The 18391-nt window shown below is 39.3% G+C and overlaps 1 protein-coding gene across 1 annotated transcript in view; it reads right to left on the minus strand.

Annotated features, from left to right (window-relative positions):
- Positions 1–15746, minus strand: part of C6 (complement C6) — a 39230-nt gene extending 23484 nt beyond the window's left edge. Inside the window, exons 1-9 of the mRNA XM_067545573.1 lie at positions 15588–15746; positions 14231–14390; positions 12751–12907; positions 11817–11961; positions 10929–11070; positions 9892–10030; positions 8347–8547; positions 1232–1472; positions 55–177 (exon numbers count right to left, since the gene is read on the minus strand). Coding sequence (XP_067401674.1) covers positions 55–177; positions 1232–1472; positions 8347–8547; positions 9892–10030; positions 10929–11070; positions 11817–11961; positions 12751–12907; positions 14231–14373 — 1291 coding nt within the window. The 5' untranslated portion in view covers positions 14374–14390; positions 15588–15746. The remainder of the gene's footprint in view (positions 1–54; positions 178–1231; positions 1473–8346; positions 8548–9891; positions 10031–10928; positions 11071–11816; positions 11962–12750; positions 12908–14230; positions 14391–15587) is intronic.
- Between the last annotated feature and the right edge of the window lie 2645 nt (positions 15747–18391).

Below are 18391 nucleotides of genomic sequence, written 5' to 3' on the forward strand. Positions count from 1 at the left end.
TCCCCCCCCCCGTGGTAAACAACAGTACACATGCTTAGTTCTCATCACAGTGACCTTCATGGCGTTCAGTCAGTTTATTTGTGATGCACTTCTCATGTACTTTCTTTTTTTTTATGAAAAACACACGCCATGTTGTTTCTATCCGGACACAATCTTTCGATTCTTGCTGTGTCAAACCTGGAAAATATTAAACAGCATTGAGGACATGAAGTACTAATATGGTGACCAGATATCCCAATTTTATAAGGACAGTCCCAATATTCAGGTCTTTTTCTTAGGCACCTATTACCCCCGACCCCTTGTCCTAATTTTTCACACTTGCTATCTGGTCACCCTAAGCACTAAATATTAAACACAAAATATTAAACAGCATCCCCCGTTTTCCACACTACTCCCCTTTTCTCTGCTCAGAACATCATAGCCATCTATTTCATGGTGTTCCTCACACTGAACCGCTCACTAGTTTTCTCCTACCTTCCAGTTCATGTCTGATGTTCTCATGCACACCAGCTGCATTCTGAAGGAGACATTGGTGTTGTGGATTACTTTCTTCAGCCCAGTGTAATTTCATCAGACACCACGCTATTCCCCCATGTAGCAGCAGTGTTGGAAAAAGTCATATTTACCATAGTTTTCTAAGTCTGTACTGATGCTGCTGGTATTTTCTTGATGCATTTGATTATACTTTGTTTTATTAATGAGCGATGCCCATACAAGTTAACAATATCATAATTCAGGATCACAGCCTTTAACTTGAGAAGTTAGATTTTCAGCTTTGTAGAATGTTCTGTCCATTTTAATTATTTGATTATCTTTCTAAGGAATTTACTGCCTATAATAATTGCTAATAATTTTCATAGATTTATAGCTTTTGGAACTAGAACGCACTATTAGCTCATCTGGTCTGACCTCCTGGATCACACAAACCATAGAATTTCATCCATTTACCCCTGCATTGAGAACAATACATTGGGTTTGACTGAAGCAACTATTCTAGAAGACATCAAAAGAAGGAGAATCCACCACTTCCCTTGGTAAAATCTAGACCTACATAAGTTTAGGGGTTATATACTATTTTGTTTGAGAGCAATATAGGATTACTGTATTGTGTACACTAAAACATGAAAACACAGGGCAGTGATTTTCTCACAGGCACTACTAGCAGAATGATAGGAAAATATATTTGTGACTAAGTAGATCATTTAGTTTTATCTCACCAAAGGTTACATACCTGAATTCTTCAGTTCTTCAGCACTGTACTGATAAAGAAGGTCATATGTGCCACCCATTGATCCAGAAGTGTAGTAATGAGTCCCAAAGTCATCAAAAATCCTGCTATATAAAGCATAGTTGTACTCCAGTGGCAAGTGGTTAAGTTCTTTTAGAAAGTTATTTGAAAGCTGAAGAGCTGACTGTTTCATTGTGAAGTTTGAAACAGCTATCACTTTATGAACCCTAATAAAGTTGGAATTCTAGAAAGAAAGAAAGAAAGAAAGAAAGAAAGAAACACCCTTATTCTATTGTTCATGACAAAGGGCTAAAAGGCTGAGAATATGTTCATTTCCATTTGAATATTGAAAAAAGGGGCAAATACATTATATTTCATATTCCTTTGGTTTTGGGTAAACTAGCACAAATGAATCCAGAGATCAATCCTCTTGAGGCTACAAGCATTTGGTTACATTCTAGAGGATAAGTCTCATTGCACGATACACAAATATACCAAAAGTATTCTTATTATTACTCGTGTGTTAATGTGTAGGGACCACAACTGAGATCAAGACCCTTTCATTCATTCTGTACAAACACAGAATAAATGACAGACCCTGCTCTGAAGAATGTACAGCCAAAATAGACAAGGTGAACTGGTTTGGGAGGAAGGAATATAACTTGCAAGCAGAGTGATAGGTCTGATGGTTTGCAAATATTATGTTAATTCCATGATTTTGTTATCTTAATTTTTTCAGGGTGGTTTTTGATGGCATGGGATTCGAACAGTGTTGTCAACTCCCATGATTTTGTCATGAGTCTCACAATATTTGGTGTTTTTCTTACAGTCACAGCTGGAATCAAGACATTGAATCAGAATTTCAGCTTTCATTACAAAAGCAACTTTCTAGCCTGAAGGGTTGTGGAGAAAAGCTCGAAACCACTAAGCAAGTGCACCCATAGGGATCAGAAACTAGAAGGCAAAGAAAAAGAAAACAAAACTGTGCTTTGAAAATTTCATGATTCTGAAGCCAGTCTCATGATTTTGGGGCATCTAACTCACAATTTCTGAATGCTTGGAGTTTTGTTAGCTAAACAGAGACAAAAAGGGAGGGAGAGGAGATACCGAATAGAAGGGAGTAACAGAGGAGAACGGAAAGCAGGTGGATGAGTCTAAACAGAAAAGACTTTGAGGGATGGCCAGGACAATGTTGGAGCAAGCGATCAATCAGTAAATGGGAAAAAATGTCCAGAGTAAAAAACCCAACCATGAAAGACAGCACTGATGATATCATCAGAAGCTGTAGTTTGCTGCTTCTTCTGCTACTGACTTTCCTCCCAATAGTCTTTTGTCCTTGAGTTCACAAGGTTTGGGAAGGGGGTTACAGGGGATGGGGATGCATGTGCCCGATGACTCCAGATTGGGTTTCTTCTGCACATTCCAAGAGATGCTGGGAAAGGAAGGGTCGCCCCAGCTGGATCTCAGCTCCCGCTTCCCCACTGTTGTCCAGTCACGATTTTATTACAATATTAGTTCAATAAGGCTTTTGTTGGACTTTATGGCTCTGTACCTATCCATCTATGAATGGCATAGGTACTTTTCATATGTTTCCACTGTATGGCTGAATCCTTGTTTTACCTTCACTTGGTTCAGAAAGCATATCTTTTCTAATTGTGTCCAATTCAGCTGTCTTTTGTATTGTACATGTGTATCATGTATCTGCATTTTCTACTGGTAAATGCATTTCTAAATGCCTTTGTGATTATCAATTCATTGCAGAACAATTTCCCAGAAATTTAATATCAATTTGCCCAATGATTACTACATTCAAATTTAGAAATGCTTGGAATTTTTGGCACAATAAGCTATTTCAACATTCTAGCACCTTGGAAATCCTAAATCTCCAATTATTTTTGGGCAGAGGGTCCTCCTTTAAAACACATAGACTCAGACTATAAAGGTCAGAAGGGACCATTATGATCATCCAGTCTGACCTCCTGCACAATGCAGGCCTCAGAACTTCACCCACCCACTCCTGTAATAAACCCCTAACCTAAGACGGAGTTATTGAAGTCCTCAAATAATGATTTAAAGACTTCAAGGTACAGAGAATCCACCAGCAAGTGACCTGTACCCCATACTGCAGGGGAAGTCGAAAAACCCCCTGGGCCTATGCAAATCGGCCCTGAGGGAATATTCTTTCCTGACCCCAAATATGACGATCAGTTAAACCCTGAGCATGTGGGCAAGACTCACTAGCCAGACACCCAGAAAGAATTTTCTGTAGTAACTCAGAACCCATCCCATCTAACATACCTTCACAGGCCATTGGCATATTTACTGCTAGTAATCTAAAATCAGTCAATTGCCGAATCAGGCTGGCCCGTCATACCATCCCTTCCATAAACTTATTAAACTTAGTCTTGAAGCCAGCTAGATTTCTTGCCCGCACTCCTCCCCTTGGAAGACTGTTTCAAAACTTCACTCCCCTGATGGTTAGAAACCTTCATCTAATTTCAATTCTAAACTTCCTGATGGCCAGTTTATATCCATTTGTTCTTGTGTGCACATTGGTGCTGAACTTAAATAACTCCTCTCCCTCCATGGTATTTACCCGTCTGATGTATTTATACAGAGAAAACATATCTCCCGTCAGCCTTCTTTTGGTTAGGCTAAACACGCCAAGCTTTTTGAGTCTCCTCTCATAAGGCAGGTTTTCCATTCTTCAGATCATCCTAGTAGCCCTTCCCTGCATCTGTTTCAGTTTGAATTAATCTTTCTTAAACATAGGAGACCAGAACTGCACACGGTATTCCAGATGAAGTCTAACCAATGCATTATACAACGGTACTAACACCTCCCTATCTCTACTGGAAATACCTCACTTGATGCATCCTAGAACCGCACTGGCTTTTTTCATGGCCACATCACATTGGCAGCTTATAATCATCCTGTGATCAACCAATACGTTGAGGTCCTTCTCTTTCTCTGTCACTTCCAACTGATGCGTCCCCAGCTTATAGCAAAAGTTCTTGTTATTAGTCCCTAAGTGCACTTTCCACTATTAAATTTCATCCTATTTCTATTACTCCAGTTCACAAGGTCATCCAGATCTTGTTGTATGATATCCCAGTCTTTCTCTGTATTAGCAATATCTCTCAACTTTGTATCATCCACAAACTTTATTAGCATACTCCCACTTTTTGTGCCATGGTCAGTAATAAAAAGGTTAAATAAGATTGGTTCCAACACCAATCCCTGAGGAACATCACTGGTAACCTCCCTCCAGCCTGACAGTTCACCTTTCAGTATAACCCATTGTAGTCTCCCCTTTAACCAGTTCCTTATTCACCTTCCAATTTTCATATTAATCCCCATCTTTTGCAATCTAACTAATAATTCCCCATGTGGAACCATATCAAATGCTTACTGAAATCTACGTAAATTAGATCCATTTTGTCTAAAAAGTCTGTTATCTTCTCAAAAATGGAGATCAGGTTGGTCTGGCATGATCTACCTTTTGTAATGTCATGTTGTAATTTGTCCCAATTACTGTTAACCTCACCATCTACTTTCTCTTTCAAAATTTTTTCCGACACCTTGCATACTGCTGAGGTCAAACTAACAGGTCTGTAATTACCCAGATCACTTCCCCCCCTCCCTTCTTAAAAATAGAAACTATGTTAACAATTCTCCAGCCCCTGATTTACAGATTCATTAAAAATCCTTGCTAATGGACTTGCAATTTCACATGTAGAGATCCTCATTACATCAGTGGAACCTACTTATACCAGTGGTGAACTTATGCCATAGAGAACTAAATATCAGTAATGTGTATTATTACAAATATTTGTCTAGATCGCGCTTAGACTATTTTATAAGATCTTGTGCAAAATTATGCTCAGTTACATGAAAATAACTTTAATGATTCAATTAATGTATACATAGTCTACTTAATTCATTGTGGTGTAATCCAAGGCAAGCACGATTGGCGAGTGTGAAACTCAGCAGTTTTGACTGAGATGGGGATATACAATTAATTCATGCGGATATTTTCTTTGATTTCAAGCAATGCTGTTTCACTCCCCTGAATTTCAGAGAAAGACAAACTCAGAGTGAAGTCAAAAGCACTGCATTTCACTGTTTTGTACATTAAACTCACGAGATTCACATTATTTCAGTCAGAGTCTCCAGCTAGTAAGGGCAGAAGCAACCAAAGCAGGGACTGCAGCCTTGGCGGGGAGGGGGTAAAATGGGGCCCAGTTGGGGCCACACCCTCCATGACCTCCGTTGGATCAAGACCTGTGCAGGGGAGACCTTGGGCACTTTGGGTGCACTAGGACCCAAAGGGTGCCTCTCCCTCCCCCCACCTCCCAGTATGAGCATAGGAGAAAACTGCAGAGAGGAGCTGGCCAGAGACTCCAAGTGGCAGGAGGAGAAGCAGCCAAAGCAGGGACCTTCAAGCATTCAGAGAACTTTCTACAGTTTTGACTGTCCCATACCTGAGTGGCTGTTTGCCCCAACCCTCCTGTTCCTTCTGTTTCCCTAACCCCCACCCCCAGTCTATTCACCTGAGCTTCATTCCACACCTGCCCCTCTTATGCTCTTCTCGCCTGCCCTATCACCCTCATTCCTTTTCTTTCCATTTAGTTGATCCCCTCTTAAGTAAACCCAACCTCTTCAAAAAAAAAATCATGGTGTTAACATGACTTTTGCCACCATCACGTTGTTCACTCTGCTTGTGTGTTCAACCCCATCTCCCTTTCCCCCCAATGTCTGTCTTATCTTTTAGAGACTGTAAGCTCCTTAGGACAGGTACTGTCTACTACTCTGTACAATGAGGCCCCACTCTTGACTGACCCTTAGGAGCTACCATAATACATATGTTAAATAAAAAATAAAAAATATTCCATTGTGAAACAAACTGGCTAGGTTCGCTCACACTGGGTTCAATGTTAAAATTTATATTAACACTCATGACTCTTAGACAATTTTCTGACAATCTTGTGATGAAATCAGAAAGGTTTCTGGATCCATTGCTAGCATTGTGTGCCACCCTAATCGTGATTAGAAGCAGCAGCTACTTTAGCATATTTAACTATGTTTTCTCTGTTGTGTACTGCCCCATTAAATTTCTAAGGACTCTCTGTTCTGCAGAGGCCAGCAGTCGTTTTGCATTCAGTTCAGTACAGTTCAGTACAGGTGGCAAACACACACTGTGTACTCTCTGATGGAGACTTTACTTCTTTCTTTCTTGGTCTGTGGTTCTTAATCTAAGATTATAAACATTCTGTCTTTAAAAAGTTCCTGTTCACTCTTTATGAATGAAAAGCTATACAGATACATTCTTATTAAACTCTTCCCTCTTCACTCAAAATGATTCTTGGCAGCTGTTACGGTATGAAAAAATAATAGTTTTTGGAAGAAGCTTATCACTACACTGCAGACATTAAAATAACTATGATTTTTTTCATATGGGGGGAAATTATCCTTCTATTAAAAACATCATAAACCACATTTTATTTGATATGCTAACATCAGCATTTTTGTGATTTAAGTTATTGTTAATTAATTTTGGATTCAAATACATACATAAGTAGTAAAGAAAAGTGCTGCACATGGATAAATACCCTGTATTTGTGGAGAATGGTTTCTGGAATTAAGTAATTTAAACTCTATCTTGACCAGTTAACTGCTGCCCAGTGTACCAGGAGCACCTGTCAAGGCAAACATGCTTAATCCAAAATCCATTAAAATCAGCAGACGTCTCTGTTGACTGCAACGGACTTTAGAGCAGGGGGTTATTGACCTGCCAAATGCTTCTGGGACGTCCTGACAATATTCCAAAGCAATATTCCTTTTCATTGGCAGGATGGGAGTTCAGTGATAAAAAAATAAATGTAAATACTTAGCATTATATAGCATTTTGAACATGCAAAGAGCTGTGCAGTTATTAACCAATTAATTCACAGGGGAATAGTCTTAAAGACTTTCTGCTTTTGCCTTTGAGAGCTAGATAATTTTGCCACTGCTTACCCTATATTTAGGATACAGAACAGGACAAGTAATAAATGTTATGTAATTGGAGAGAGGCAGAGAAGAGCTATCAGTCTGATTAAAGGATTTGAAAAATGCTTTATAGAAAGACACTCCAGGAGTTCAATCTAGTTAACTTAACAACAAGGTGCTCAAGGGGTGACTTTATTGCTATCTAAAAGTGCATATCATGAAAACAGAAATTTGATAATAGTGGACTCTTCAGTCTAGCCAACAAAGGTATAACAAGATCCAATGGCTGGAAGATGAAGCTAGACAAATTCAGATTAGAAATAAGGTGCAATTTTTTTAAAACAGTGAGGGTAATTAAACATGGGTAAAAGTACCAAGGATTCTGTATCACTGGAAAAATCTTTAAATCAAGGTATGTTCTAGTTCAATAATTATTGGATAGACTGACAATAACTTGACAGTTCTAAGACTTTGGTATTATAAGGTGAGAGTTTCCAGAGGTGAAAAATAATATGGCTTTATTCCCATATTTATAAAATCACAAATCCTGGTTCAACTTTATTTCCTCTGGGGCTTTTTTACAGATGTTGGCTCTTCCATTTTCTCAACTGACTGCCTTAGCTTGGAAAAAGGGGTTGGACCTGACCTGTTAGTCTCAACTCTCATATATGCTTAGAAGAGAGGTATCCTATGGTGTTATGAGATGGTATTTTTCCCTACAGTTGTATTTATTTAAAGGTATGTTATAGGCATCTGTTGTGGCATAAGGAAGAAAAAAATTGTTATTTACAGGTAAGTCCAATGGAAATTTTTGGAGTATAAAATGTAGATCTACCTCCTAGAAGTCATTTAAAGGGCAATATGATAACCCATGTGTGAAACACAATGTTTTTATTTCCCTCAAGTGAACAGAATTGCCTATTTTTAAACTGAGAGGTAATCTGGGCTTGGTAGTCATTTCAGCCCTGAGTACCCATTTTTCTTTCTCACAACCCATGTAGTTTAGCATAGAAAATGTTTTTGTGCTAGCTTGGTAATAAAATGTAACCTTTTTCAGATCTGCCATTCCTGGAATTGATCAGATGGAGAGTAAAAAATAATAAAATATGAGATCTAGTTTATTATACCTTTTTATATGAGGCTTCAATGGCTTCCTTGAAGGAGGAACATGATGTGGCTTTTACACGTTTCTTTCTTGAGAAGAGAAATGGGATCCCAAGAAAACTTCCCCTAGAGTCAGCCTTTGAACTATAGCTAGCAGAGTCAGAGTGAAGAGAAGTTATATCGTCGTAGAAATCCGATGCCACATCATCCTCTTCATTTTCCACCTAGAGAGGCAGAAATGCAAAACAAGCTCAACCAAAGGGTTGTTCATTATATTATTATTAAATAATAAAGTTCTGAAGTTCTAATAGTTTCTGGAAGCAACACACTTGAATGTTTAATGATTGACAAAATGACCAGAAAAAGTCCATTGATTATACAAGGGGCAGTTTTTAGAAGTTGATGGCTAAAATGTGTGAAAGGTATATGCAGAAAAAGGCATTTGTACATGAAAATAGGTCAAATGAACACATGTGAACACAATTATTCATTTATATATCAAATACATATTTGAATGCACAACGTTTCAAGTACACTTGATGTGTCAGACTTTGAAAATGTGTCTGAAAAGCCTTAACAATATCTCCCACTTTCAACATGCTTTTCAAAACTGTTGATATTCAAAGGTGCTCAGACCTTCTGTGATTGCAAGTCCCTTTGTACATACAAGGGATGAGACAACCGGTTTGCATAAAATGGGAAATGATCCACATTTTCAGTCCAAACTCAAGCAAATCCAAAATAAAACATTCTGGGAAATTTGCAAGAGTTCAGTTCACTTTAGTTTGGTTGGGTTTTTGTCCATTCCTAGGTCTGCTCTCTGCTCCACTCTCTGATTTAGGCTGGGAGTAGGAGGGAAAGAACTAAAATATTATGAGCAAGGCTATTCTTGTCGAATGTCCAGTCTATTTCAAACTACAAAGCGTTGGAACCTAAGAGGGAGATTTTGGTCCAATGACCCTTCCAGCCCAAAGAAGGTTGTAAATGTGCATATATAGATCTGGATGAACATACAGCACAAACCTCTAAACTGTCAGATTGCTAATGTCTATTGGTGGGTGAAAACTCACTATGTCATGAGGACAGTTTTGCAGAGACATGAAGCAAAACAATTTGCTTCTCCCATAATTAAATATGTCTGTACTCTTCTATACTTGAACCTGGATGACCACTAAATCTACAAGCACTGTACATGCAAATCCATTTAAACTCTTTACATAGTGCCTTTGGAAGTGTGGTCTTTGTGCAATTACACCTCTTGCATCACTGATAAAAACATGGTTGCATTTAGGACAAAATCTGCAATGTGGATCTCATCCATAGTGTGGACCTTGTTTCACGCTTTGCCCTTATTCCAGCGACAGAACTGCCATTGACATCAATAAAGATCTGTAGTGATTGGTCTCCTCAGTGATGTACCCTGGCCATAGCACTCAAGTACTTTTCCTGAGTCATGATCTAGAATATCTCACTGCTTAACACCTCCATGCACTACATATGGATTATAATCATTGCCAGCCTTCTCAAATTAGAGCTGCTGTTTAGTGGCTTTAATCCCCAGATAGTACCTGAAAGCTGACAGTCTCAAGATTTGCAGGAACACGAAAGGATTTCCTCGTGTCATTGCCTTTTACTGTTGTGCATTTTCCTCCATTGAATGAGTTATCAAGGATTTGTCCTCGTCTCTCTCCGGCCAGAAGATGAAAACTAGAAAGAAAGTAATTTTCAGGAGTTAAAAAGACATGGAAAGATAATAGAGCGAGACCCTGGTGTAAATCAACATAGCTGAAGACAACGTAGGTTTACACCAACTAAGGACCCAGTCAATAGATTTTATGTTACTACTTTGAAAGAAATTCTTCCCACAAGAGTTCCTAACTCATGAAGAATGCATCTAAAAAATGCACCTATACTTTCACACTTATCTCTCTGTACTGATGCAGGATCCCACATCACCCCATCACTGTGATATTGGAGCACCTAGGCCTGTAATGTTTGAAGAGGCTGCACCTATGTCCCCTCTGTGCTATGCTCTGGGTCTTTGGATTTGATTCTGGGTTAGAAGCACTCTATGGCGGAAGAGTGGAGTCACATACAGTCACCAGGTAAAATTGCTCTTTTCAGCTGACAGTAGCAAACAAAACACAACCATAAACGATGTTGGGTAAGAATCTAATCAAAGATATTCACATGCAGTGTAGAACAAGACACTTCTAGGGGAACATTCTCCAACCCATAGAAGGGCCCAGAGACAATGTAACCATTCACATTTCTGATGGGTGGAGCCCAGACTGCCAAGAGGGCATATGGGGGGCCCCAACCCTCTTGAGACTAGTGCTTGGATAGCTCTCTCTATTGCATTCTGTATAAGAAACAAGGGAGTGCTGTGGCTCTGTGACAAAGCAGATGTAATTGCCAAGCACCAATGCTAGTGCTTAATGATATTCTTATAATTTTTGGATACTCAGTAAAAAGATGCCAGATATTCTGTGCAGTTGGATTCACTAATGTACTGGTATAGCTTTCAGTTAGTAACTACCTCATTGATGTGTTAATAAGATAAAAACACCGTAACCTATGAAAAAGGCAAGCAAAAGCCACATACCCATAGCCCATTAAATCCACACTGGGGATGCTCTCATATCTTCTGTTGCACACAGTCTTTATTCGCCTACAGTTCCTCTCATCTGAGTTGTCCCCACAGTCATTCTCTCCATTGCACTCCAAACTTTTGGTAATACAACGACCTGTTTCAGAGAAACCGCAGCAGCAAAAATGTTTTCATACAATAGCTCTTTCAGGTAGAATGAGGGTAAAACAAAGAGAAGTTTCTAATGCTCCAGTAATTAGGGGCTATGAGTCTGCAGGAAGAGAACTCTAAAGAAATAGCAGTGCATAGAAATGCCTTTGTTGTTTTAGTAGGAGCAGCTTCTCTTGTTCTAGTGGCTTGCCCACATGCAGAATTGCCCTGATTTAACTTAAGGTTTACCAAAAGCCTATGTAAACATTCTTTCTTTGATTTAAATCAGGCTTATTTTAATTGAGGAATAGGCTAAAGCTGAGCCTAAATAGGCCTCCTTTAAACCCACATAAGAGCGCCCATGCATTACTTTGCATTAGGTGAAAAACAAGGCCTAAAACTCTAAAGAACCATGTATGCATAAAGAGAAACCCATGCAAAGAATCTCTTCTTGTTAGAGCATTGCTGTTCTTCAGCAAACAGAGCTCACACCGACAATCAGGATAAAAAATTGCCCTGGCTCAAGCTCCTTGCAGACACAATGAAGACAAAAGGAAGAAGCACAAAGATATAATGATCCTATTTTACACACAAAAGCTTTGGCGATCTGTTCTCTTTAACTTCTTCTTTCCAAAAATCCACACATTCATATGCAGGATTTGAAGAGTACATACATGTCATTTCTCAAATAAGTAGCCTATTCTTTTGACTGAACATCTGATTTAGTGGTTATGGAGTGAATAGCACCATTACCATTTTCACACTGGAATTTATTCCTGCAGTCAACTTCTTCTATGTTGCAAAGTTTAGTTGGGAAGCACCTCCGGTAATCCACCAATTGCTCAGTACAGGCCTGTCCCCTGAACTGAGAGGGGCGCAGCAGGGACCTGACGCGAAACTGAAAGGAAACAGAAAAAAAAGGGGTTATTTTTGTGTTTATCTATTCTCTAGCTAGATACTATTAATGAGCAGCCAACAGAGCTATACACAGCCACTATCTGCTTCTTTCTGGACTCCTGCTGCATTTTGGCAGCATGAATCTCTTAAGAATTAGCTACCTGGACTGGTCTCATTGGGTTCTGAAATACCTTTGAAAATCTGGCTCTAAAAAAACATTAAGTGTCTAATTACCTTTGAAAATCTTGCCTTTAGAAGCAGCATTGGAATGAATGTTCAAAGAAGCAATCTTATTTTCCATTGTCAGCCTTGGCCAGTATTTGCACCCTTTTTATCTTTTTTTTTTTTTTAATTCTATCAGAGTGGATGACCTGACCCCATCAATATAATTATTCCCCACTTTAGAATGCATTGAAAAATACTGTGTAATATTCATAAATCTGTGTCACTTTGGGGACCCCAGAGAGCCCTGCTAACTTGATGGCAGAATTTGCTATGAGGGACTCGTTTCTAATAATGACGCTGTCCCTTAAGAAAGGAGACTTGGCAGGTTTGCTGCCTTTTTGCATGAACAGAATTGTGGTATCCCAATATGTTTCCTTGCTCTATTCTGACCTCTTTCTTTTGTTTGATTCCCTCCAATTCTCCTGCCCTGGTGCCAATTTATTATTGATTTCCCCTGTTCCCTTGAACTGTGCAAATCAATTTGTTATGTGGTTTAGTATCTGAAATACAAATAAAACAGTCACCATTTCCTCACACTCACCCACTCAATTTATTTTCCACCTACTTGTTTTTTAACACACGGATCACATGGTGACCAAGGACCAAAGTCTCCAAGCTGACAGTTGATAGGACATGCCTGCTCGTTACATGCTCGGGATTCTTGCTTTGTGCACAGTCGGTCACAAAAGTTTTTTGTATAATAATCATCGAATTTTATTTGCCTAAAACGTAAAAAGTTAAAATAATTATTTAGTTAGAGCCCTGTTAAAAACTGGGAACAGGCTGCAAAGCTTGGATCCAGGTGAGAGCTTCCTTCAACCTTGGGTGGGAGATGTTCACATCTGAGGGTTTTGGGTTCATATCACTATAATGATAAGGGACAGTTGTGAATTTTGGATCCAGCCAGTCCAATCTTCCTCAATATTCAGGGGTTTAATGGAACAGGGGTCTTGATTCAGGTCCATCTCTATGGTAAGATGCCATCAGGTGTGAACAGAAAAAGATCAGATTTTAATAACTTGAGACAAGTTGGAACTAGGCTGTTCTCAGTGGTAGAAAATGACAGAACTAGGAGCAATGGTCTCAAGTTGCAGTGTGGGAGGTCTAGTTTGGATAATAGGAAAAAGTTTTTCACTTTTTTCACTTTTTGCAATGGGGGTGGTAGTGAAGCACTGGAATAGGTTATCTAGGGAGGTGATGGAATCCCCATTCTTAGAGGTTTTTGAGGTGTGGCTTGAAAAATCCCTGGCTAGGATGATTTAGTTGGGGTTGGTCCTGTTTTGAGCAGGGGGTTGGACTAGATGACCTCCTGAGGCCTTTCATCCCTAATCTACTTTGATTCTATGAGGAGCAGTTTCTTCTGTGCATAAAAGAAAGAGAAGAATCCTGTTGAATTATATACCAGTGTAACGAGAAAAGCTGTACCTCTGACGTTAGGCACAATTTACCTTCTGTTGTAGAATTAAAGGACTGAGGGCAGAACTCAATATTTGTGGGACAAGCTTTTTTGAGACTGCCCGATTTGAGTTCTTCAGACATGTTCAAAGTCAGTGCAGTGCAGTGGCCAGACTTTCCAGCCAAGGAGCACAGCATGCTATGAACCTCATCAATATCAACCCTGAGTTGGCTTGGATGGCTTGGTGGGTCATTCACATATACACTGCTAGGCAGAGCAACGCAGGATTGAGCCCATCATTGCCAGAATAAATTAATATTGGGGTGTGTTATGCCCTCACTACACAAGAAAGATTCACTTGGAGACATCTCAGTTCTTTGTTTTGAGACTTTTAAATGCACGTTGTGATGAGATTTTAAACTTTTAATATCTATTCATCATCCTAATACTAGGACAGGCTGACTGTTCCTTTTTCCTTACGGGTTATGGATGCAACAACTTCTAAAAGAAAAATAAGGACTTTTAGACAGTGTACTGCAAGGCCTTAGGTATTTTTAGTTTTGCCAACCCCAAAGTGAGATTTTTCCTATCAGTCTACCTGAAACAGAAAAGTGAAGAGGTAACAATCAATATGGTAGTTCACACCTACCTTTGCCTGCTCTGGGTTCCGTAATTGCAAGTTTTTGAACAGCTGGACCATGGTCCCCAGGGGTAACGTTCACAGTAGCACCCCTGGCTGCTCTCAATCACTGTGCCCAGGAGGAGAAGGTACACTAAAATACTCTTGTCCATAGTTTGAAGGTGGCCAGCTACACAAAAATGAATATACAGTGCAAGAGAAACATAAATTGGAACACATGCAGTTTTGTGCCCATCTCTAAAGAATAATTAAAAAAAATTATCTTAATTTTGAAAATACAGTAAGGCAGAGTTCTCATCCAAAATACAATGTCACTGATTGAGATTTCTAGAAAGGGTTTTTGCTGTATTGTAAAATACTTTAAGAACCAATCCTGAGTCATAGAAGTCAATAGGAATTTTGCCATTGTCTTAAATGGGAGTTGAGCCCTAACTGAGTATCTACAACACTATTTCTGATTAAGAAATTGTCTAAATATTCATGTATGTGACCAATAATGACTTGATCCTGCTGTCCTTACTCAGGGATATTCCCAATAGGTATTTTGCTAGAATAGGAACAGGATAAGGAACATTTGTTTCAAATTAAGCCTGAAATAACAATAGAATATTATCCCAAACCAACCAAGATCTGATATACTTTGACCCTACTCCTTCAATGGGACTAGTCGCAGACTTAAAATGAGCCACTGTGCTTTGCTGTACAGGGTCACTGTTTCTATAGCTTTTCCTTGCTATCCCTGGGTATCATTGAATACATTTGAATTCCTGTTTTATTTCACTAGGCTGCCTGTCTAAGCCACAAACTCCCATTATCCCAGGGTCAACCAGTCTCCCTGCTGCCAGCAGCGGAGAAGCCAGGCAGGGGTGAATGCTGGTGCTCTGCTAATTTCTACACATCAATTAATATGTACTCGATGAGTGATCTGCTTACAGAATGGTCCCTGGAAAATAATATTTAGAACACATATAAAAAGTGTAACATCAGCGACGAATCTCAGGGAGGAAGGGTGATTTTTTACAAAAGTATTATTCATATTTAATAGAAGGAACAACTGACCACAGAAATTGAGTGCTTTGCCAGCAAGTAAGTAGCAAAGCAGGGATAAGAATTTCAGGCTTTCCTGGAGTCCCTGTTCCCCACTCCCCGGCTAAATCCAGTTATGGTGCCTCCCACTAAAAATGACCAAACTCTACTGAAATTCTTTTATTTTACTTTATTAATTCCTTAACTGTGTGCAGATAAAGACTCATTTGTTCTGATCTGCTAGAGTATCTATAATAAATACACTGACAATTACCAAAGTTATATACAGTTTATGTATGCTGGACAGGTGAATTAATACGTTTAAAAGAAGCAAACTTACCCTGGTGCTCCACAAACACTGAAGTCAAAAGCAAAAAAGCCCACTTGGCTAATTTACCACAAGACGGTTGGCTGCAAAGTAAGTCAGTTTCAGTTTTATGTAACTTCAGTCTGGTTTGAAAGGTTTTTCAAAGCCTTCTCAAGAGCACAGAGGTTCTGTTTGTTTTAGTTACATTTTAATCAAACACAGAGCTCCACTGGTGGTTTTATGGTTTTCAGAGAAGCCAGATGACAGCCAACACCTCTGTGATTACCTTTAAAAATGTACCTTATTCTTTGGAGTTGTGTTAGGAATTCCTCTTTTTATTATGTACATTTCTGGAATATGCAATTCTTTTAAAGTGGGTATTCAGAAACACACACATGTACAAGGATACACACACACATTTTTCTACAATGTAGGAAGCTGAGTAATGCTTATTTGCATAACACTGTGCGTGTATAGAAAGGAATGAATTTTATCTTGCTGTATTGATACATTATCATGTCTATGGGAAGGCTGATGGGGCATCACCATCTTTAATATTATTAGAAAACTCAGTGAAAAGCAGACATAGGATGATTTAAGTAGCTGGTCAAATATAATAAGGAAGAAAATATGGCACATGTGAATGTATATATATTTTCCTTTAAAGAGTCACTTAAAACCTATCTGGTTAGGTTCTCAGCTGTTGTAAACTGGCAAAACCCTAATATCAATTATGCCAGAATCTGTCCTATCGTTTTTTACAGTGAGATTTTTTAGGCAGATTTGGCAAAGCTGTTATGTTTCACCTGTGGCAAAATACAGCCTACTGCGTGAACTCTTTGGATTTCGATAAAGAATCACTGAATATTAAAGTTAGCAAGAACCATCCTTCCCCATCCCTCTTCCCATAAAGAGACTGTCATCTGGTAAACAAACACTGTGATAGCATTATTGGAATTTAAAGTCTGCTCTTCTCTTTACACAGAGTTATGCAATGAAACGTTAATCAATCTTTGCATCTCAGAAAAATATCCCGCTGTATAGGAATGGGGTAGCAACAAATGCTTCCACCCATACATGACAGAATAGCTACTACTCTTCTATATTCCTGGACTGTCACTTCTGTCATGAGGACATCAGTTCTGATTCCAGCTTAAGCAAAATTAGTATCAAGTGTTGCAGATCTCCTTGATATGCCTGATAACATCTCACTACAATTCTGCCCCCAGTTGGAGAACAATTGGCTTAGGCAGAAAGCTAGTGAAATTCCACTCAGGTGTGAGAAGTTCCATAATAAATGGTATCATTACACACAAACTGTAATACATAAGGGTCCAATCCAGCACAGAATATCAAATCCTGTATATTCTCCAGAAAGCCTTAGAGGAAACGTTGGTCTCCCGAAGAAGCCAAAAATCAAACAGGCAGACTGCTCCGTGGTGGAGATTATTTAAACTGCCTCTTTGCCTCTTGTCCTGCACTACTTCCACTGCTCCTTCCATGAGCACAAAGAGTAAGGAGGGAAGCACTAGGCTTGGGTAATTCTCCTTCATGACTACATCTGAGGGAAGGGTAGACTGATGAATTTTGCCATGGAGCTCTCTCTCTGGTTTGTTTAAAGGACAATTTCCTGAGGGAGGCTGTGATGGCTGCTCTGAATACACTGAAGAGACAGCGATTGCTGCTAGTGAACCAGCTGTAACCTTCCATCCAGACACCAGCAAACAATAGCTATTTCCTCCCTACCGAACCTTTGCACCTAGTAGTCACTCAAGGCCAGATTTACAAAGGCACTGAAAGATGCACACACACTTAGTGGGATTTTCTAAAGTGGCTTTCGGTGCTTAATGCCCGTGACTTTCAATGGGAGTTAGGTGGCTAACCTGCTTAGGCACTTTTGTAAATCCCATTGAGTGCCTACCTGCATCTTTGGGTGCCTTAATATCATTGTATATCTGGTCATCACAGGCTAGGTCCTTCCAAATCCTAGGATTATGCTAGATGGTAAAATCTTTGAGGCAGAGACAGTCCTTTTGTTCTGTGTTGTACAGCACTACGGGGTCCTAGTCCATGACTAGCGCTCCTAGGTGCCTGAATAATACAAATAATAATATAGAAGAGGTGTTGAATAGTTGAGATGGGTGTGTTCCATCACCACCAATTGCTCATTTTCCATGGCTCCTTTTTTTGCCAACCCCATTTAATCTCTGGAATTGAGCTGTTAGCCAGAGAAAAATTTTATTACTACAACCCTTTTATTACTTCTTATATTACAGTAATGCCAAGATGCTCTAATTGAGATTGCGGCCCCATTGTGTTAGGTGCTCTACGAACACAGTCACAGAAAACTCCTATCTTGAACAACTGACTGTATGACTAGACAAAAAAGGAAAAAGGAGGGAGTAAAAAGATGGGCAGGAAAAAGTTACAGCTCGTCCAAGGTCACCTAGAAAAGCCAGGAAGAGAAATGAAATCTCTCTACTCCCACTCCAGTGCTGTACCAATGAGAGAGTGTTGCCTTCCAAACTTCCTTCACTCCCAGCTGAGTGGCAAGAATCTCCCCTCACATTAAAGTTTACAGATCTCTGACACACATTTCCCAAGAAACTGGCAAAATTAAACCCCAAGTCACATGTATTTGAAAAGAAAAAACCCACTTAGTTTGCTGCATTTAATTATTTTCCAGTTACTTTTACAGCTTTTTTTATTTGTATCTGGTCTGGAATAGTTTTGTACAGAATTTGAGGATACAATTAGCAAACTGATGTTCTGCCTCCTTTTGCCATATCATTACCAGACTGCATAAACTGTCATAAGAAATCAGAATAATTGCCAGG

This window comes from Emydura macquarii, unplaced genomic scaffold (genome assembly GCF_026122565.2).
Source record: "Emydura macquarii macquarii isolate MOO-44397 ecotype Brisbane River unplaced genomic scaffold, CSIRO-AGI_Emac_v2 contig_1045, whole genome shotgun sequence".
Taxonomy (NCBI): Eukaryota; Metazoa; Chordata; order Testudines; family Chelidae; genus Emydura; species Emydura macquarii.